The sequence below is a fragment of the Acyrthosiphon pisum genome, chromosome X, assembly GCF_005508785.2.
Source record: "Acyrthosiphon pisum isolate AL4f chromosome X, pea_aphid_22Mar2018_4r6ur, whole genome shotgun sequence".
Lineage (NCBI taxonomy): Eukaryota > Metazoa > Arthropoda > Insecta > Hemiptera > Aphididae > Acyrthosiphon > Acyrthosiphon pisum.
The window spans coordinates 22,788,945-22,811,716 of NC_042493.1; the positions used below are offsets into that span (position 1 = coordinate 22,788,945).

The 22,772-nt window shown below is 41.4% G+C and overlaps 3 protein-coding genes across 3 annotated transcripts; all 3 read left to right on the forward strand.

The window, feature by feature from the left end:
- The first annotated feature begins 4,673 nt into the window (after nt 1–4,673).
- Nucleotides 4,674–7,665, forward strand: LOC103308616. The gene is made up of 3 exons (XM_008182306.1): nt 4,674–5,088; nt 5,127–5,305; nt 5,383–7,665. Exons 1-3 carry the CDS (start codon nt 4,674–4,676, stop codon nt 7,663–7,665), a joined length of 2,877 nt encoding a protein of 958 aa, XP_008180528.1.
- A 1,199-nt stretch (nt 7,666–8,864) lies between these two features.
- LOC103308615 lies at nt 8,865–14,144 on the forward strand. Its single transcript, XM_008182305.1, has one exon. It carries the CDS (start codon nt 8,865–8,867, stop codon nt 14,142–14,144), a length of 5,280 nt encoding a protein of 1,759 aa, XP_008180527.1.
- Nucleotides 14,145–15,344: 1,200 nt separating this feature from the next.
- Nucleotides 15,345–20,624, forward strand: LOC103308614. The gene has a single exon (XM_008182304.1). It carries the CDS (start codon nt 15,345–15,347, stop codon nt 20,622–20,624), a length of 5,280 nt encoding a protein of 1,759 aa, XP_008180526.1.
- Nucleotides 20,625–22,772: the final 2,148 nt, after the last annotated feature.

The following is a 22,772-nucleotide window of genomic DNA, read 5'->3' on the forward strand; positions in this document are numbered from 1 at the left end:
GGGGGGTTTGGTGGCCCAACGTTTTACGATACACGTGCGGGGTGAGGCCGGGGGTGGTGCTGTGACGACGTCTGGTGACGCGGTATAGGCTGGGGGTGAGGCGGGGGGTTGGTGGCCAACGTTTACGATACACGTGCGGGGTGAGGCGGGGGTGGTGCTGTGACGACGTCTGGTGACGCGGTATAGGCTGGGGGTGAGGCGGGGGGTTGGTGGCCAACGTTTACGATACAGGTGCGGGGTGGGGCGGGGGTGGTGCTGTGACGACGTCTGGTGACGCGGTATAGGCTGGGGGTGAGGCGGGGGGTTGGTGGCCAACGTTTACGATACACGTGCGGGGTGAGGCGGGGGTGGTGCTGTGACGACGTCTGGTGACGCGGTATAGGCTGGGGGTGAGGCGGGGGGTTGGTGGCCAACGTTTACGATACACGTGCGGGGTGAGGCGGGGGTGGTGCTGTATAAGTGGGGGTGAAGGGTGGTCAGATACGTACGCGATCATAGGATTGGGGTGGTGCAGGCTGGGCGGGGGGTGGAGGGGGGTGCAGACTGGTGCTGTATGGGTGAGCGGGTGGTGCGGGGGTGGTGCTGGGGTGGTGCATGCTGGGCGGGGGGTGGAGGGGGTGGTGCAGACTGGTGCTGTATGGGTGGGCGGGTGGTGCGGGGGTGGTGCGGGGGTGGTGCAGACTGGTGCAGTATAGACGGGGGGGTGGTGAAGCGGGGGGTCACCAGAACCGGCCTTTTCTACCTACTGATGCCTCACCGTGGTTGTGGGATCGCCGCTTGTCGCTCTCCGAAATACGGCCGTGCGGTCTTCCCACCCCCGCGTGTAGGCGGCCCACAGTACCGGGTCCCGCTGGAGCTGAGCCGTGGACATTTGGCGTACCCGTGCCGCCGTGGTGGTGTTGATGGTCTCCTCCTGGCTGGCCGCCCTCAGCAGCTGTTGGCTGCGCTCGAGCAGTTCCGCCGCTTGCTGGAGGGTGCTGGATGTCGTGGGAGGCTGTTGTTGCTCCATTCTGAATATGGTGTTGTGCCGACTGAAATTAAGTACCCTAAATACTATTGTGGGTTTATGGTTGGGGGGGGTGTTTGGGGTGCTGTGTGTGTGTTTTATTTGTGCCGGTGCTGCGCGCTTGAAACACGACACATGAATTTCGCGCGGCGGTTGTTGGTCGGTTAAAAATACTCCCTTACCTACTTGCCGCGCAAGCTGCACAGGTCCCCACCATTTCGGCGCGAACCCGGCGTGAAATTTTTTGTGCGCTTTGGACAGGTGGTGCGCTTTGTAGTACACCATATCGCCTGTCCTATACTTAGTGTACGTCTGGGCACCTATTTCAGGTGTTGTTTCCAGTACGTCCTTTTCGCGCTGTGCCCTAATTAGCTACACTATTTGAACAAAACTTATACTTATATAGGTTATATAATCTTAGATCGACGAATGGAAAAACGAATGGAAATCATCTAACACTAGATTAAATGAAATTAAAAATCGTATTCTCCCTTGGCCAAACCACACCCTCACAAGGAAAGAAGAAGTAGCCATCAATTGGCTCATAATAGGCCATACCAGATTAACTCATGCTTTCCTAATGTAGAAAGAAGACCCACCTGATTGCAGAAAGTACGAACACAACGTCAAAAATATAATTTAACTCACCATCTTGTTGAAAACCTTAACATCAATATAACTAATGTTCTAAAATTCCTCAGGGGTACAGAACTTCATCAAAAAATTTAAAAAAAAAATGTGTAGAATAATATTTTCTTTAAATATATTATATACTCTACTGTTAAATCTATATTCATTTGTACTACTTTTATTATTACGTTTAAGTTTATATTTAGTGTAACAATACCTCTCTTTAATATAAATAATATGTAATTTCTTGTAGCCAATGGCCCCAGTCGCCGAGGTATTTGATATCAATAAAAAAAAAGATCATAATTTTATTACGTTATGATACGTCGTATATCATATTTGTGATATAGTATAAGTACTAAGTAGGTAATAACTTATAACAATATTTTCTACGGTACCTATCTGGAAATTAATAATTAAAAATTCATATAATTCTAGGCGATGCAAATCTGGAACGTAAAAATATGGACAGCATTGTTTTGGAATTTAATATTTAAAAATTCATAAAATTATAAACTGGTCAATAATGCAAACTTTGAAATTTTTAATTTTTAAATCCGTATGTTAAAACCTAACCTAACCAGTATAACCTACCTAACCTCGACAGTGAAAAAACCTGCAGACCAATTTTTTTTTGAATCCTATAGTTTCTCGGTTATAATGTTCAAATTTTCTATTTTGGTTTCTATTTTGTCCTTAAACATATTAAAAACAATAATGAAAAATTAAGGACAAACGGGAATTTTTACGCAAAACCGATTTTGGACAACATTTTGGTTTTTGGTGTAACTCTAAAAGAAATGACACTAGATACATGAAAATTTGACTGAATGTTTATATAAGCAGTTTCTAAATACCATGTTATTTTCAAAATATTTTGACCTATTTTGAGTTGTTTACAGACATTTTGAATTTCCAATCTTTTTAGTTTTTTTTTCTATAAATATCAATACAATTTTATTTATTGGTTGAAAATTCTTGAAAATTTAATAGAATAATATATATTGTTACATTATCAGTTGAAACATTTTTAAAATACATAAGGACGATTTTTTTTATAAGCATTTAAAGTTCGAATTTTGACATAATTTGTCAAAATCTCGAAAATTATCAATCATTGGTATTAAAAAATTATAAAATGTTCAGTTTTTATAACTAAGAGTTGAACATTTAAAACAAAGATTCTCTTAAATAATTCATTCTGTAACCAAAAAATCTAAAAATTATATAAACACATTTATTTTTTACATACATTTTAAATTAAAATTTGGACAAAATTACATAGGTATTTAAACCAAGAATAACGATTTTAGTTATTTTGTTATAATTTAAAAATATTATTTGTTGGTATATGAAATTTTTAGAGTATATTGTTATATTTTATATATACGCAATGGCATTTTAATATTTAATTTTTGTGTGAAAAAATAAATTTAACCAACTATAGTTTAATACTAATGCCTAATACTAAAATTAATTACTTTATTCTCAATTATATCATCATATACACTTAGTAAGATATTATAGACTGACTGACCGTCTTCGCTCAGAATCGTTATTCTTATACAATGATATTATATCATTGGATTCAAATTTAACACAATCCATTACAGTGACTTACTTGTAACCTACTGTACAGCAGAGCGACATCCACTTACCCGCCCTTTTTGTGGGTGGTATTTAAAAAAATTAGTGGCACACAGTCACACAGATGCAAAATTTTAGAAAATGTTGGAACTAACGACAAACCTGACAGCACTCTTAAAGGTATAAAATTGGGCATCTCGGCAAAACTTCACTGTCGGTTTCATCTACATCTACAACATCAAAGTGTTTATTTTGTCAACATGAACATCAGATTTATCGTTGCTTTGTATTTAAACGCAAACCACTTACAGTACGGCGCAAGTTTGTGAGAGATCATAGTTTATGTTTTATATGCTTAAAAACTGGGCATAGTGTTGGCTCTTGTACTGCTTCTTTTACATGCAAAAAATGTGAAGTTCGTCATAACACACTATTACATATAGAAAATGTTGATACAAAGAATAACAGTGAGATGACACAGAAGGAAAAGTCAGATGTTCAGTCCTCTACGGCCAAACCAGTTGAAAATAACACTGTATTCGCAGGTACGATATCGACACAAGCAACTGTAGTGTTAGGTACGGCGGTTGTTCGTATACAAGACGACACAGGTGTTACTCATCAGGTTCAAATTTTGTTAGATAGTGGGTCACAGGTTTCGGCCATTACTGCAGATTGTGCGACCAGACTTGGTCTTAAACGCAACAAGAGTCATATTATAGAAGTGGTTGGCCTCTCTCAACAACCGGTGTCCAAGGTAAAAGGGGTCACTCAGTGCGACTTTTTCCCTCTTCAGTCAGAGAAACCACGTTTTAAGGCAAATAACGTTATAATATTGTCCCAAATCACTGGATCAATGCCAACCTGTTCACTTCCTGCCACTGTTCCTACACGGTATCAACACTTAGTGCTAGCTGATCCGGAATTTGATCAGCCTGGTACCGTGGACATGTTGATAGGTGGTGATTTATATCCGATGGTTTTACAATCCAAAGCTGACATTATCCATACTCCTGGATTACCATCAGCAATGCACGCTAACCTTGTGTGGATAATTGTTGGTTCAATAAAGGATTCCACTGCATTACCTTTTATGTCATTAACTATTAGCACAGTACCAGTCCTGAATGAAACTCTGCAACGATTTTGGATGGTTGAAGAGCCGACTGTCCCAGTACACTCGACCACTGAAGACGAACGATGCGAGGAGTGGTTCTGTAAAACAGTGTCACGGGACACATCAGGCAGATTTTGCGTTGCTCTCCCTTTTCGGTCTACAATAGAAGTTCAAGGTAATCTAAACCAGAGCTCGAGCACGTCATGTGGTCTTGGCTCTTCGCGTACTATGGCTCAAAATCGTTTTTTTAATATTGAACGTCGTTTAGCAAAAGATCCTGAACTATATTCCGCGTATCGCGACTTCATGAATGAATAACTGTCACTCGGTCACATGCGCCTAGCTGATAAACCAGGGAAATGTTTTATCCCACATCATGCGGTAGTTAAACGGAAAAACGAAAAAATAAAAATTCGGGTAGTCTTTGATGAGTCAGCCAAGTCATCTTCTGGTTTGTCACTTAACGACTGCTTGGCAACCGGACCAAAATTACAAAGTGATATCACTGACATATTACTTCGTAGCCGTTTCCACAAGTTCTTGTTCATCGCCGACATTGAGAAGATGTATAGGCAGATCCGAGTCAATGATGCAGATTGTGCGTATCAACATATACATTGGCGAAATTCGCCCACTGAAGAAGTCAAAGAGTACGAATTATGTACTATCACTTATGGTGTCGACGCAGCTCCGTTTTACACCAACTGGACTCAGAAAATGGAACCGAATTTCCTTTGGCAAAAAATCTGTTAGTTACATCAACGTATGTTGACGACATTGTGGCAGGTGCTGATACCGAAAAGGAAGTGCTGGAGCTTCAGGATCAAGTCATATCCCTATTACGCAAAGGTGGGTTCCATTTACGAAAATGGGCCAGCAATTGTGAGGCAGTATTAAAAGGTATAGCTGCTGAAGACCGCGCAATGGACTCATCCTTTGAACTTAAAGATGACCAATCAGTAAAGGTATTAGGTTTACATTGGAGTACTACGTCGGATGCCTTAGCTACCACATTAACATCAACAAAGTCGGACCAACCAAGCGCACCATATTTTCAACCATCGCTTGTCTATACGATCCTATTGGCGCATTGGGCCCTGTGGTATTTTGGGCCAAGTGCATTATGCAAGAATTGTGGATAGAGAAATTAGATTGGGATGCGTCGCCTTCGTCCGACATAATCGATAAATGGCATAAGTTCACAACTGAACTAACTGCGTTATCTTCCTTCTCACTCTCTCGTTATATCAACGTATGCTCATCAAAAACCATACAGTTATTGGGTTTCACGGATGCTTCTCAGAAAGGATACGCGGCGGTGGTCTATTTGAGAGTCATTGATATGCAGGATGAGGTAACGGTGTATTTTCTTACGGGTGAAACAAAAGTCGCTCCTTTTAAGGCATCACAGGCGGATGAGTCACTAATAATACCACGGTTAGAGTTGTGCGCCGCCTTGTTACTTGCGTTACTGCTGTCTCATCAACTCTTCGTGCTTCGTGATATCGTAACGATATATTGTATTCGAACATGGAGTGATTCTACCATTGTCTTGGCTTGGGTTAATGGGGAACAAAAGCAATTTAAGGTATTTGTTACTAATCGAGTGACGAAAATTCGTTCTCTTCTGCCACACTGTGAATGGTCTCATGTACGATCATTGGATAACCCTGCAGATCCTGCATCTCGAGGCATGCTGCCTGAAGAACTTCTTACCAATCGATTACATTTAAATGGTCCAGAGTTTCTGTACGATCCCAATTGTCAGTTTTCAAGTTTGATGCTGAATGAGTTTCCACCTGAGCAACTTCCAGAGATAAAAACCTCGTTTAAAAATGTCTTATTTGTTCAAGACAGTATCCAGCCTATCAGATATGATCAGTCAATTTCAACAATAACAAAAATGCAACGTGTGTTGGCGTACTGTTTCCGTCGTCGAAATATTCCTAAGATCAGTGGACCAATCACTCTGATGGAATACGAACGTGCCCTGAACGTAGCTATTTTATGTACGCAAATGACATATTTGTCGGATCTACATAAACAGATAAAAAATCAAGGTTCCATAACTCCGACAACGATAGCCCAGCTAGCTCCCTTCATCGATTCAAATGGAATCATTCGAGTTGGCGGAAGATTAAAACGTGCGCTATTAGATGAAAATGCAAAATATCCAATTCTTTTGCCTCAAAAGACACATCTAACAGAATTAATCATTCGACATTTTCATCATATCTCGTTACACGGAGGATCAAGATTGGTACTTTCGATGATACATCAAAAATTTTGGATTATTTCTGGTCGAGCAGCTGTCCGTAATTTTACCTATTCTTGCATTCCTTGCACAAAATTTAGAAGTATAAACCCACGACCTTTCATGGGGGATCTGCCAGCTGCTAGAGTTGTAGCGAATCGACTATTTTTTAACGTTGGAATGGATTATGGCGGACCTTTCATGGTTCGTGAAAGTCGACGTCGCGGTGCGCGTACCAATAAAATATATTTGGCTGTATTTGTATGCATGTCAGTGAAAGCTGTGCATTTGGAAACCGTGTCAGATATATCCACAGACGCGTTCCTCGCCGCGTTGGACAGATTTGTTGCTCGACGTGGAATTCCCTACAGCATGTACACCAATTGCGGTACAAATTATGTAGGTGTTGCAAAACAACTGAAGAAACTGTTTGATGGAGCCTCCAATCAACATACCTTATATGGTCGTATACCTTGCAAGTGGCATTTTAACCCACCGAGAGCCCCTCATTTTGGTGGGATATGGGAGGCTGCCGTCAAAAGTGCAAAAACCCATTTAAAGAAAGTGATTGGTGCCCAAGTATACACTACGGAGGAATTCACAACACTCATAACGCGAATCGAAGGCGTCTTAAACTCTCAGCCGATGCTACCGCTGTCCAGTGATCCAAATGATTTAAACGTGTTAACCCCAGGTCACTTTCTAATTGGACAACCATTGCTAGCACTTCCAGAAGAGGATGTTGTGAACACCCCAACCAACCATTTAGGTCGTTGGCAATTACTCCGTCAAGCTCAACAATCATTTTGGCGTCGATGGAGCCACGAATATCTGCATACACTACAGGGGAGGCAAAAGTGGTTTAGGCAGACACCAAATCTAATGGTTGGCGATCTTGTAGTTATCAACACACCATCACGACCACCCATGTCCTGGCAGATAGGTCGAATCATTGAGGTTCATCCAGGGGAGGACAACATTGTGCGTGTAGCGACCGTTAAAACCCAAGAAGGCACCCTCAAACGTCCTGTTATCAAGTTGGTAAAACTTCCAGTTGATCCAAGACCTTAAGAGGGCTCCCATATTACCGATATCCTTAACATTTTTCCTTTGTATATACACATTGTAATTATAATTATAATTTTTTTTTGTTTGTTTGTTTCTTATATGTACTATGATACAGTCTGACCGAGAAATGTTTTTTCCTTTTGAAAGCATGCTTTCAAAGGGGGGAGGATGTTCAGACCCAAGCACTAGAGCGCGCCAGATAATTCGGATAAAAGGAACGTTATCGATTCCGGTCACGCCTGCGCCGCTATCACCGGTATACGACTGTCCTGCTCGCGCTCTACTGTCGCAGTCGTGTGTTGTTGTCGATACTTGTCGCAGCTGTTACCGACCCGTCTCGTTATTATTCCAATGCGCAATAGTGTGCCTTTAAAAAACCGCGTGTGCCGCCTTTGTCGATTCGCCGTAAATCGGTGTGTAGCCGTGTCTTTTGTGCCGTCGCCACGATTGTTGGTCCTTAGCGTTACGCGTAGATAACGTCTTCGTGTGTTGTTGTGTCGCCGCCATTAGCGTCCGTTACGCACACGCACGTTTGTTTGTGCTCGGCACCTTCCGCCGCCTTGTTGTTGTGTCACAGGCGCGGATAGATGCGCGTCGTTGGAATTCGTGGTTCAGCTTAAATCGTAATTTTACCGGTTCGGTTAATTTTTTAATTCGACATCACCGGGTACACCTGATACCCACGTGTTTGGATACGTCGTACTCATTGTCCACCGTCGGTACGTCGCGTAGTGCAAGTATACACTTCCGTATGGGAACAAGTGCTCCGGTCAACTTCAACCAGGTCAGACGTATCATACCTATTCTGTTTATTATTTGATAATTGTTATCAACGCTGATACGCAGTTGTTTGTATTATTAATTTCATGATTTAATTTTTAATTATTTGTAATTTGTGTAGGACTAACATAGTAATAAGTTATTCTCATGTATTCCAATGAATGAAATCCTATATGTACAATAAATTTATACAGTCCACTATTCAGGATATTTTGTCGTTTCTTATTAATTTTATACATATATATTATTAAGACTCAATCAGGTTTTATTTACCAGCAAATAGTTGAGATACAACCGTGTTCATTTGAATCGGCTATCCTGACTAAACATTTGGTCCTTCGGGCCGGATGATTTGTGTAATTTTAATTAATTAATTTGTCCGTCTTATCTTGCTTGCTCTTTATTCCTTAAAATCGTGTAATATGGGAAGGCCTAAGCGTCAAGATTTGGACAATGCTGCTGATAGTAAACGGTCGTTAGTTCGTGCTCGTGCATCGCGGGATGCATCGTTACGGTCAATTAAAAAAATAAATACTATAGCCGAAGAAGCTAAATTAGATGTTGATCGTCGCGCATTATTTGAGGCTCACTATTTGTCATTGAAACGGTTCGTTGATCAATTTGAGTTAGAACAGCAAGCAGTATTAAATGCCCTTGTTGATTTAGATAATGTAGTCGAGTTTGAAAATGTTGATGCTGTTGTCACTGATACTATGGAAGAGGTATGTGCAAACATTCAACTTATTGCTACTGGCTTCCATAGCACTTCTGTTAATGTGACTGCAGATAATAATGTTTCTACTGGTGCACGACAAACAGCACAGGCAATTGTGTTACCAAAAATTGAATTGCCAAAATTTGATGGTAATGTCTTGGGTTGGGTATCGTTTCGTGACATGTTTCAATCACTAGTTCATGACAACCCTGATATTTCTAATATTCAACGTTACCATTTTTTAATTTTAAGTCTGTCCGGTCCAGCACTTACAGTAGTGAAAGCGATCCCTTTGACGGCTGATAATTATATCATAGCTTGGAACGCATTGAAACAGTCGTTTGAAAATCAAAGACTATTAGCTTCGGCACACATTGACAAATTGTTTTCATTTGTGCCATTGAAAAAAGAATCATTGTCGTCACTGTCGTCATTTGTTCATGTATTCACTGAAAATGTCTCTGCTATTAAAGCACTTGGTGTCAAGGACCTAGCTGGTTTTATTTTGTTTCATATTGGTGCTCGTGTAATTGATACAGAGACAAGGCGACTGTTCGAAGCAAGTATTGAACAAAATGCAGTCCCTAATTTAGATATGTTATTACAATTTGTCGCACACAGATGCAAAATTTTAGAAAATGTGGGAACGTCGGTTGGAACTAATGACAAACCTGACAGCACTCTTAAAGGTAGTAGTAAGAAAAACAAAAGTGGCTCCCTTGGCAAAACTTCACTGTCAGTGTCTTCTACATCCACAACATCAAAATGTTTATTTTGTCAACACGAACATCAGATTTATCGTTGCTTTGTATTTAAACGCAAACCAGTTACAGTACGGCGCAAGTTTGTGAGCGATCATAATTTGTGTTTTATATGCTTAAAAACGGGACATAGTGTTGGTTCTTGTACTGCTTCTTTTACATGTAAAAAATGTGAAGGTCGTCATAATACACTGTTACATATAGAAAATGTTGGTACAAAAAATAACAGTGAGACGACACAGAAAGAGAAGTCAGATGTTCAGTCCTCTACGTCCAAACCTGTTGAAAATAACACTGTGTTCGCAGGTACGATATCGACACAAGCAACTGTAGTGTTAGGTACTGCGGTTGTTCGTATACAAGATGACACAGGTGTTACTCATCAGGTTCGAATTTTATTAGATAGTGGGTCACAGGTTTCGGCCATTACTGCAGATTGTGCCACCAGACTTGGTCTTAAACGCACCAGGAGTCATGTAGAGGTAGTTGGCCTCTCTCAACAACCGGTGTCCAAGGTAAAAGGTGTTACTCAGTGCGCGTTTTTCCCGCTTCAGTCAGATCAACCACTGTTTAAAGCAAATAATGTTATAATATTGTCCCAAATTACTGGATTAATGCCAATGTGTTCACTCCCTGCTACGGTGCGCACGCGATATCAACACCTAGTACTAGCTGATCCGGAATTTGATCATCCTGGCACCGTGGACATGTTAATAGGAGGTGATTTATACCCGATGATTTTGCAGCCCAAAGCGGACATTATCCATACGCCTGGATTGCCGTCAGCAATGCACACAAATCTCGGTTGGATAATTGTTGGTTCACTCAGGGATCCTACTTCATTACCTCTGATGTCGTTGACTATTAGTGCAGTACCAGTCCTGAATGAAACGTTGCAACGATTTTGGACGGTTGAAGAGCCGACTGCCCCAGTACACTCGACCACCGAAGACGAACGATGCGAGGAGTGGTTCTGTAAAACAGTGTCACGGGACACATCAGGCAGATTTTGCGTTGCTCTCCCTTTTCGGTCTACAATAGAAGTTCAAGGTAATCAAAATCAGGACTTGAGTACGGCTAGTGGTCTTGGTTCTTCGCGTACGATGGCTCAAAACCGGTTGTTTAATATTGAACGTCGCCTAGCAAAGGATCCTGAACTATATTCCGCGTATCGTGACTTCATGGATGAATATCTGTCGCTCGGTCACATGCGCCTAGCTGAGAAACCAGGGAAGTATTTTATCCCACATCATGCGGTTGTTAAACGGCAAAACGAAAAATTAAAAATTCGGGTAGTCTTTGATGCGTCGGCCAAGTCATCTTCTGGTTTATCACTTAACGACTGCTTGGCAACTGGACCAAAATTGCAGAGTGATATCACCGACATATTACTTCGTAGCCGTTTCCACAAGTTCTTGTTCATCGCAGATATTGAGAAAATGTATAGGCAGATCCGAGTCAATGATGCAGATTGTGCGTATCAACATATACTTTGGCGAAATTCGCCCACTGAAGAAGTAAAAGAGTACGAATTATGTACTATCACTTATGGTGTCAACGCAGCTCCGTTTTTGGCAATCAGATGTTTACACCAACTGGACTCGGAAAATGGATCTGAATTTCCTTTGGCAAAAAATTTGTTGGTTACATCAACGTATGTTGACGACATTGTGGCAGGTGCTGATACCGAAAAGGAAGCTCTGGAGCTTCAGGATCAAGTCATATCCCTATTACGCAAAGGTGGGTTCCATTTACGAAAATGGGCCAGTAATTGTGAGGCAGTATTAAAAGGTATAGCTGCTGAAGACCGCGCAATGGACCCATCCTTTGAACTTAAAGATGACCAATCAGTAAAGGTATTAGGTTTACATTGGATTACTACGTCGGATGCCTTAGGCTACCACATTAACATCAACAAAGTCGAACCAACCAAGCGCACCATACTTTCAACCATCGCTCGTCTATACGATCCTGTTGGCGCGTTGGGCCCTGTGGTATTCTGGGCCAAGTGCATTATGCAAGAATTGTGGATAGAGAAATTAGATTGGGATGCTTCGCCTTCGTCCGACATAATCGATAAATGGCATAAGTTCACAACTGAACTACCTGCGTTATCTTCCTTCTCACTCTCTCGTTATATCAACGCATGCTCATCAAAGACCATACAGTTATTGGGTTTCGCGGATGCTTCTCAAAAGGGATACGCGGCGGTGGTCTATATGAGAGTCATTGATATGCAGGATGAGGTAACGGTGCATTTTCTTACGGGTAAAACAAAAGTCGCCCCTCTTAAGGCATCACAGACGGATGAGTCACTGACAATACCACGGCTAGAGTTGTGTGCCGCCTTGTTACTTGCGCGACTGCTGTCTCATCAACTCTTCGTGCTTCGTGATATCGTAACGATAGATTGTGTTCGAGCATGGAGTGATTCTACCATTGTCTTGGCTTGGCTTAATGGGGACCAAAAGCAGTTTAAGATATTTGTTACTAATCGAGTGGCGAAAATTCGCTCTCTTCTGCCACACTGTGAATGGTCTCATGTACGATCATCGGATAACCCTGCAGATCCTGCATCTCGAGGCATGCTGCCGGAAGAACTTCTTACCAATCGATTACATTTAAATGGTCCAGAGTTTCTGCAAGATCCCAATTGTCAGTTTTCAAGTTTGATGCCGAATGAGTTTTCACCTGAGCAACTTCCAGAGATAAAAACCTCAGTTAAAAATGTTTTATTTGTTCAGGACAGTATCCAGCCTTCAGACATGATCAGTCAATTTTCAACATTAACAAAAATGCAACGTGTGTTAGCGTACTGTTTTCGTTTCGCCCGTCGTCGAAATATTCCGAAGAGCAGTGGACCAATCACTCGGATGGAATACGAACGTGCCATGAACGCAGCTATTTTATGTACGCAAATGACATACTTGTCGGATCTACAAAAACAGATACAAAATCAAGGTTCCATAACTCCGACAACGATAGCCCAGCTAGCTCCCTTCATCGATTCGAATGGAATCATTCGAGTTGGCGGAAGATTAAAACGGGCGCTATTAGACGAAAATGCAAAATATCCAATTCTTTTGCCTCAAAAAACACATCTAACAGAATTAATCATTCGACATTTTCATCATATCTCGTTACATGGAGGATCAAGATTGGTACTTTCGATGATCCATCAAAAATTTTGGATTATTTCTGGTCGAGCAGCTGTCCGTAATATTACATATTCTTGTATTCCTTGCACAAAGTTTAGAAGTATAAACCCGCGACCTTTCATGGGGGATCTGCCAGCTGCTAGAGTTGTAGCGAATCGACCATTCTTTAACGTTGGAATGGATTATGGCGGACCTTTCATGGTTCGTGAAAGTCGACGTCGCGGTGCGCGTACGAATAAAATATATTTAGCTGTATTTGTGTGCATGTCAGTGAAGGCTGTGCATTTGGAAGCCGTGTCAGATATATCCACAGACGCGTTCCTCGCCGCATTGGACAGATTCGTTGCTCGACGTGGAATTCCCGACAGCATGTACACCGATTGCGGGACAAATTATGTAGGTGCTGCAAAACAACTGAAGAAACTGTTTGATGAAGCTTCCAATCAGCATAGCTTATATGGTCGTATATCGTGCAAGTGGCACTTTAACCCACCGGGAGCCCCTCATTTTGGTGGGATATGGGAGGCTGCCGTCAAAAGTGCAAAAACCCATTTAAAAAAAGTGATTGGTGCCCAAGTATATACTACCGAGGAATTCACAACACTCATCACGCGAATCGAAGGCGTGTTAAACTCTCGGCCGATTGTACCGCTGTCCAGTGATCCAAATGATCTAAACGTGTTAACCCCAGGTCACTTTCTAATTGGACAACCATTGCTAGCACTTCCAGAAGAGGATGTAGTGAACACTCCAACCAACCGTTTAGGTCGTTGGCAATTACTCCGTCAAGCTCAACAATCATTTTGGCGTCGATGGAGCCACGAATATCTGCATACACTACAGGGGAGGCAAAAGTGGTTTAGGCAGACACCAAATCTAATGGTTGGCGATCTTGTAGTTATCAACACACCATCACGACCACCCATGTCCTGGCAGATAGGTCGAATCATTGAGGTTCATCCAGGGGAGGACAACATTGTGCGTGTAGCGACCGTTAAAACCCAAGAAGGCACCCTCAAACGTCCTGTTATCAAGTTGGTAAAACTTCCAGTTGATCCAAGACCTTAAGAGGGCTCCCATATTACCGATATCCTTAACATTTTTCCTTTGTATATACACATTGTAATTATAATTATAATTTTTTTTTGTTTGTTTGTTTCTTATATGTACTATGATACAGTCTGACCGAGAAATGTTTTTTCCTTTTGAAAGCATGCTTTCAAAGGGGGGAGGATGTTCAGACCCAAGCACTAGAGCGCGCCAGATAATTCGGATAAAAAGAACGTTATCGATTCCGGTCACGCCTGCGCCGCTATCACCGGTATACGACTGTCCTGCTCGCGCTCTACAGTCGTAGTCGTGTGTTGTTGTCGATACTTGTCGCAGCTGTTACCGACCCGTCTCGTTATTATTCCAATGCGCAATAGTGTGCCTTTAAAAAACCGCGTGTGCCGCCTTTGTCGATTCGCCGTAAATCGGTGTGTAGCCGTGTCTTTTGTGCCGTCGCCACGATTGTTTGTCCTTAGCGTTACGCGTAGATAACGTCTTCGTGTGTTGTTGTGTCGCCGCCATTAGCGTCCGTTACGCACACGCACGTTTGTTTGTGCTCGGCACCTTCTGCCGCCTTGTTGTTGTGTCACAGGCGCGGATAGATGCGCGTCGTTGGAATTCGTGGTTCAGCTTAAATCGTAATTTTACCGGTTCGGTTAATTTTTTAATTCGACATCATCGTGTACCCCTGATACCCACGTGTTTGGATACGTCGTACTCATTGTCCACCGTCGGTACGTCGCGTAGTGCAGGTATACACTTCCGTATGGGAACAAGTGCTCCGGTCAACTTCAACCAGGTCAGACGTATCATACCCATACTGTTTATTATTTGATAATTGTTATCAACGCTGATACGCAGTTGTTTGTATTATTAATTTCATGATTTAATTTTTTAATTATTTGTAATTTGTGTAGGACTAACATAGTAATAAGTTATTCTCATGTATTCCAATGAATGAAATACTATATGTACAATAAATTTATACAGTCCACTATTCAGGATATTTTGTCGTTTCTTATTAATCTTATACATATATATTATTAAGACTCAATCAGGTTTTATTTACCAGCAAATAGTTGAGATACAACCGTGTTCATTTGAATCGGCTATCATGACTAAACATTTGGTCCATCGTTCCGGATGATTTGTGTAATTTTAATTAATTAATTTGTCCGTCTTATCTTGCTTGCTCTTTATTCCTTAAAATCGTGTAATATGGGAAGGCCTAAGCGTCAAGATTTGGACAATGCTGCTGATAGTAAACGGTCGTTAGCTCGTGCTCGTGCATCGCGGGATGCATCGTTACGGTCAATTAAAAAAATAAATACTATAGCCGAAGAAGCTAAATTAGATGTTGATCGTCGCGCATTATTTGAGGCTCACTATTTGTCATTGAAACGGTTCGTTGATCAATTTGAGTTAGAACAGCAAGCAGTATTAAATGCCCTTGTTGATTTAGATAATGTAGTCGAGTTTGAAAATGTTGATGCTGTTGTCACTGATACTATGGAAGAGCTATGTGCAAACATTCAACTTATTGCTACTGGCTTCCATAGCACTCCTGTTAATGTGACTGCAGATAATAATGTTTCTACTGGTGCACGACAAACAGCACAGGCAATTGTGTTACCAAAAATTGAATTGCCAAAATTTGATGGTAATGTCTTGGGTTGGGTATCGTTTCGTGACATGTTTCAATCACTAGTTCATGACAACCCTGATATTTCTAATATTCAACGTTACCATTTTTTAATTTTAAGTCTGTCCGGTCCAGCACTTACAGTAGTGAAAGCGATCCCTTTGACGGCTGATAATTATATCATAGCTTGGAACGCATTGAAACAGTCGTTTGAAAATCAAAGACTATTAGCTTCGGCACACATTGACAAATTGTTTTCATTTGTGCCATTGAAAAAAGAATCATTGTCGTCACTGTCGTCATTTGTTCATGTATTCACTGAAAATGTCTCTGCTATTAAAGCACTTGGTGTCAAGGACCTAGCTGGTTTTATTTTGTTTCATATTGGTGCTCGTGTAATTGATACAGAGACAAGGCGACTGTTCGAAGCAAGTATTGAACAAAATGCAGTCCCTAATTTAGATATGTTATTACAATTTGTCGCACACAGATGCAAAATTTTAGAAAATGTGGGAACGTCGGTTGGAACTAATGACAAACCTGACAGCACTCTTAAAGGTAGTAGTAAGAAAAACAAAAGTGGCTCCCTTGGCAAAACTTCACTGTCAGTGTCTTCTACATCCACAACATTAAAATGTTTATTTTGTCAACACGAACATCAGATTTATCGTTGCTTTGTATTTAAACGCAAACCAGTTACAGTACGGCGCAAGTTTGTGAGCGATCATAATTTGTGTTTTATATGCTTAAAAACGGGACATAGTGTTGGTTCTTGTACTGCTTCTTTTACATGTAAAAAATGTGAAGGTCGTCATAATACACTGTTACATATAGAAAATGTCGGTACAAAAAATAACAGTGAGACGACACAGAAAGAGAAGTCAGATGTTCAGTCCTCTACGTCCAAACCTGTTGAAAATAACACTGTGTTCGCAGGTACGATATCGACACAAGCAACTGTAGTGTTAGGTACTGCGGTTGTTCGTATACAAGATGACACAGGTGTTACTCATCAGGTTCGAATTTTATTAGATAGTGGGTCACAGGTTTCGGCCATTACTGCAGATTGTGCCACCAGACTTGGTCTTAAACGCACCAGGAGTCATGTAGAGGTAGTTGGCCTCTCTCAACAACCGGTGTCCAAGGTAAAAGGTGTTACTCAGTGCGCGTTTTTTCCGCTTCAGTCAGATCAACCACTGTTTAAAGCAAATAATGTTATAATATTGTCCCAAATTACTGGATTAATGCCAATGTGTTCACTCCCTGCTACGGTGCGCACGCGATATCAACACCTAGTACTAGCTGATCCGGAATTTGATCATCCTGGCACCGTGGACATGTTAATAGGAGGTGATTTATACCCGATGATTTTGCAGCCCAAAGCGGACATTATCCATACGCCTGGATTGCCGTCAGCGATGCACACAAATCTCGGTTGGATAATTGTTGGTTCACTCAGGGATCCTACTTCATTACCTCTGATGTCGTTGACTATTAGTGCAGTACCAGTCCTGAATGAAACGTTGCAACGATTTTGGACGGTTGAAGAGCCGACTGCCCCAGTACACTCGACCACCGAAGACGAACGATGCGAGGAGTGGTTCTGTAAAACAGTGTCACGGGACACATCAGGCAGATTTTGCGTTGCTCTCCCTTTTCGGTCTACAATAGAAGTTCAAGGTAATCAAAATCAGGACTTGAGTACGGCTAGTGGTCTTGGTTCTTCGCGTACGATGGCTCAAAACCGGTTGTTTAATATTGAACGTCGCCTAGCAAAGGATCCTGAACTATATTCCGCGTATCGTGACTTCATGGATGAATATCTGTCGCTCGGTCACATGCGCCTAGCTGAGAAACCAGGGAAGTATTTTATCCCACATCATGCGGTTGTTAAACGGCAAAACGAAAAATTAAAAATTCGGGTAGTCTTTGATGCGTCGGCCAAGTCATCTTCTGGTTTATCACTTAACGACTGCTTGGCAACTGGACCAAAATTGCAGAGTGATATCACCGACATATTACTTCGTAGCCGTTTCCACAAGTTCTTGTTCATCGCAGATATTGAGAAAATGTATAGGCAGATCCGAGTCAATGATGCAGATTGTGCGTATCAACATATACTTTGGCGAAATTCGCCCACTGAAGAAGTCAAAGAGTACGAATTATGTACTATCACTTATGGTGTCAACGCAGCTCCGTTTTTGGCAATCAGATGTTTACACCAACTGGACTCGGAAAATGGATCTGAATTTCCTTTGGCAAAAAATTTGTTGGTTACATCAACGTATGTTGACGACATTGTGGCAGGTGCTGATACCGAAAAGGAAGCTCTGGAGCTTCAGGATCAAGTCATATCCCTATTACGCAAAGGTGGGTTCCATTTACGAAAATGGGCCAGTAATTGTGAGGCAGTATTAAAAGGTATAGCTGCTGAAGACCGCGCAATGGACCCATCCTTTGAACTTAAAGATGACCAATCAGTAAAGGTATTAGGTTTACATTGGATTACTACGTCGGATGCCTTAGGCTACCACATTAACATCAACAAAGTCGAACCAACCAAGCGCACCATACTTTCAACCATCGCTCGTCTATACGATCCTGTTGGCGCGTTTGGCCCTGTGGTATTCTGGGCCAAGTGCATTATGCAAGAATTGTGGATAGAGAAATTAGATTGGGATGCTTCGCCTTCGTCCGACATAATCGATAAATGGCATAAGTTCACAACTGAACTACCTGCGTTTTCTTCCTTCTCACTCTCTCGTTATATCAACGCATGCTCATCAAAGACCATACAGTTATTGGGTTTCGCGGATGCTTCTCAAAAGGGATACGCGGCGGTGGTCTATATGAGAGTCATTGATATGCAGGATGAGGTAACGGTGCATTTTCTTACGGGTAAAACAAAAGTCGCCCCTCTTAAGGCATCACAGACGGATGAGTCACTGACAATACCACGGCTAGAGTTGTGTGCCGCCTTGTTACTTGCGCGACTGCTGTCTCATCAACTCTTCGTGCTTCGTGATATCGTGACGATAGATTGTGTTCGAGCATGGAGTGATTCTACCATTGTCTTGGCTTGGCTTAATGGGGACCAAAAGCAGTTTAAGATATTTGTTACTAATCGAGTGGCGAAAATTCGCTCTCTTCTGCCACACTGTGAATGGTCTCATGTACGATCATCGGATAACCCTGCAGATCCTGCATCTCGAGGCATGCTGCCGGAAGAACTTCTTACCAATCGATTACATTTAAATGGTCCAGAGTTTCTGCAAGATCCCAATTGTCAGTTTTCAAGTTTGAAGCCGAATGAGTTTTCACCTGAGCAACTTCCAGAGATAAAAACCTCAGTTAAAAATGTTTTATTTGTTCAGGACAGTATCCAGTCTTCAGACATGATCAGTCAATTTTCAACATTAACAAAAATGCAACGTGTGTTAGCGTACTGTTTTCGTTTCGCCCGTCGTCGAAATATTCCGAAGAGCAGTGGACCAATCACTCGGATGGAATACGAACGTGCCATGAACGCAGCTATTTTATGTACGCAAATGACATACTTGTCGGATCTACAAAAACAGATACAAAATCAAGGTTCCATAACTCCGACAACGATAGCCCAGCTAGCTCCCTTCATCGATTCGAATGGAATCATTCGAGTTGGCGGAAGATTAAAACGGGCGCTATTAGACGAAAATGCAAAATATCCAATTCTTTTGCCTCAAAAAACACATCTAACAGAATTAATCATTCGACATTTTCATCATATCTCGTTACATGGAGGATCAAGATTGGTACTTTCGATGATCCATCAAAAATTTTGGATTATTTCTGGTCGAGCAGCTGTCCGTAATATTACATATTCTTGTATTCCTTGCACGAAGTTTAGAAGTATAAACCCGCGACCTTTCATGGGGGATCTGCCAGCTGCTAGAGTTGTAGCGAATCGACCATTCTTTAACGTTGGAATGGATTATGGCGGACCTTTCATGGTTCGTGAAAGTCGACGTCGCGGTGCACGTACGAATAAAATATATTTAGCTGTATTTGTGTGCATGTCAGTGAAGGCTGTGCATTTGGAAGCCGTGTCAGATATATCCACAGACGCGTTCCTCGCCGCATTGGACAGATTCGTTGCTCGACGTGGAATTCCCGACAGCATGTACACCGATTGCGGGACAAATTATGTAGGTGCTGCAAAACAACTGAAGAAACTGTTTGATGAAGCTTCCAATCAGCATAGCTTATATGGTCGTATACCGTGCAAGTGGCACTTTAACCCACCGGGAGCCCCTCATTTTGGTGGGATATGGGAGGCTGCCGTCAAAAGTGCAAAAACCCATTTAAAAAAAGTGATTGGTGCCCAAGTATATACTACCGAGGAATTCACAACACTCATCACGCGAATCGAAGGCGTGTTAAACTCTCGGCCGATTGTACCGCTGTCCAGTGATCCAAATGATCTAAACGTGTTAACCCCAGGTCACTTTCTAATTGGACAACCATTGCTAGCACTTCCAGAAGAGGATGTAGTGAACACTCCAACCAACCGTTTAGGTCGTTGGCAATTACTCCGTCAAGCTCAACAATCATTTTGGCGTCGATGGAGCCACGAATATCTGCATACACTACAGGGGAGGCAAAAGTGGTTTAGGCAGACACCAAATCTAATGGTTGGCGATCTTGTAGTTATCAACACACCATCACGACCACCCATGTCCTGGCAGATAGGTCGAATCATTGAGGTTCATCCAGGGGAGGACAACATTGTGCGTGTAGCGACCGTTAAAACCCAAGAAGGCACCCTCAAACGTCCTGTTATCAAGTTGGTAAAACTTCCAGTTGATCCAAGACCTTAAGAGGGCTCCCATATTACCGATATCCTTAACATTTTTCCTTTGTATATACACATTGTAATTATAATTATAATTTTTTTTTGTTTGTTTGTTTCTTATATGTACTATGATACAGTCTGACCGAGAAATGTTTTTTCCTTTTGAAAGCATGCTTTCAAAAGGGGGGAGGATGTTCAGACCCAAGCACTAGAGCGCGCCAGATAATTCGGATAAAAAGAACGTTATCGATTCCGGTCACGCCTGCGCCGCTATCACCGGTATACGACTGTCCTGCTCGCGCTCTACAGTCGCAGTCGTGTGTTGTTGTCGATACTTGTCGCAGCTGTTACCGACCCGTCTCGTTATTATTCCAATGCGCAATAGTGTGCCTTTAAAAAACCGCGTGTGCCGCCTTTGTCGATTCGCCGTAAATCGGTGTGTAGCCGTGTCTTTTGTGCCGTCGCCACGATTGTTGGTCCTTAGCGTTACGCGTAGATAACGTCTTCGTGTGTTGTTGTGTCGCCGCCATTAGCGTCCGTTACGCACACGCACGTTTGTTTGTGCTCGGCACCTTCCGCCGCCTTGTTGTTGTGTCACAGGCGCGGATAGATGCGCGTCGTTGGAATTCGTGGTTCAGCTTAAATCGTAATTTTACCGGTTCGGTTAATTTTTTAATTCGACATCACCGGGTACACCTGATACCCACGTGTTTGGATACGTCGTACTCATTGTCCACCGTCGGTACGTCGCGTAGTGCAAGTATACACTTCCGTATGGGAACAAGTGCTCCGGTCAACTTCAACCAGGTCAGACGTATCATACCTATTCTGTTTATTATTTGGTAATTGTTATCAACGCTGATACGCAGTTGTTTGTATTATTAATTTCATGATTTAATTTTTAATTATTTGTAATTTGTGTAGGACTAACATAGTAATAAGTTATTCTCATGTATTCCAATGAATGAAATCCTATATGTACAATAAATTTATACAGTCCACTATTCAGGATATTTTGTCGTTTCTTATTAATTTTATACATATATATTATTAAGACTCAATCAGGTTTTATTTACCAGCAAATAGTTGAGATACAACCGTGTTCATTTGAATCGGCTATCCTGACTAAACAATAACAATTAGTTGACTTTGATGGCAGTAAAAAATAAACAAGTGGGATATAATTATTATTTAACACACCATGAATCGTGAAGAGTTGATAAAATAATTTCGGGCAACTTTTGAAAGTACCGTCTACAAATATCGTGTTCAAACTGCACAAAGCTTGTAAATTACGAACTGTCGAGAAACCTAATATATTTGTTTCATTATTATTCACTAACAAAAAGTATTCATCTTTAATTGTCTTAAATTCCATATTTTTGAAAGTCTCATGAATTTGTGTTAATGTAGTTGGTAATTTGGGTAGCTTTGAATATCGAGCATTATGTATATTTCTTTTTATTAATAAAACATCTCCAGAAGTTATATTTTCAATATCATCATTTTTCAGTTCAGAATGTAAAATTTTTGATGGTCTAATAAACATTTCATCGACTGCTTTCCGTTTTAAATTGTTACTAATTTTTTGTCTAGTTAAAATATTTTCTGGTAATGGCTTATGTTTATGTTCATTAAAAATCTCAATTTCAGTATCAATAAGACTATTTACTTTTGCAAAGCACTTACACGTTTTGACGGTGCAACACCAACGTTCAACATCATTCATTAAAAACTTGTGAAAACGAAACTTTTGACCAGCAATCACTTTTAATGGTTTATTTTTTTCACTTAGCATTGTATTAAAATTGATCACATTCATTTTCAAAAATCTCCACGTGCACTCGTATAGAACGGTTATAGGTTATATGTGTTCATCGTATGAAATGTTACTACAGTAAAATTTTACAGATAGAGAACAGGATATACTCTTGATAATAATACAGATAATGACCATCGATAAAAATATTATAAATGTTAGTTTTACGGATTTTCCGTCGGATGCAATTAACGTATACATGACAGAAACACAGGCCGCAACTTACGTATGTACCTGAGAAATACCGGGCCGCAACTTACGTATATTGTTATCGGAACCTTTTTTTTTGGGACGCAACTTACATTTACCGGCATATCCGTGTCTAACGGCTTCTGACGACCGTCCGGCTAATGC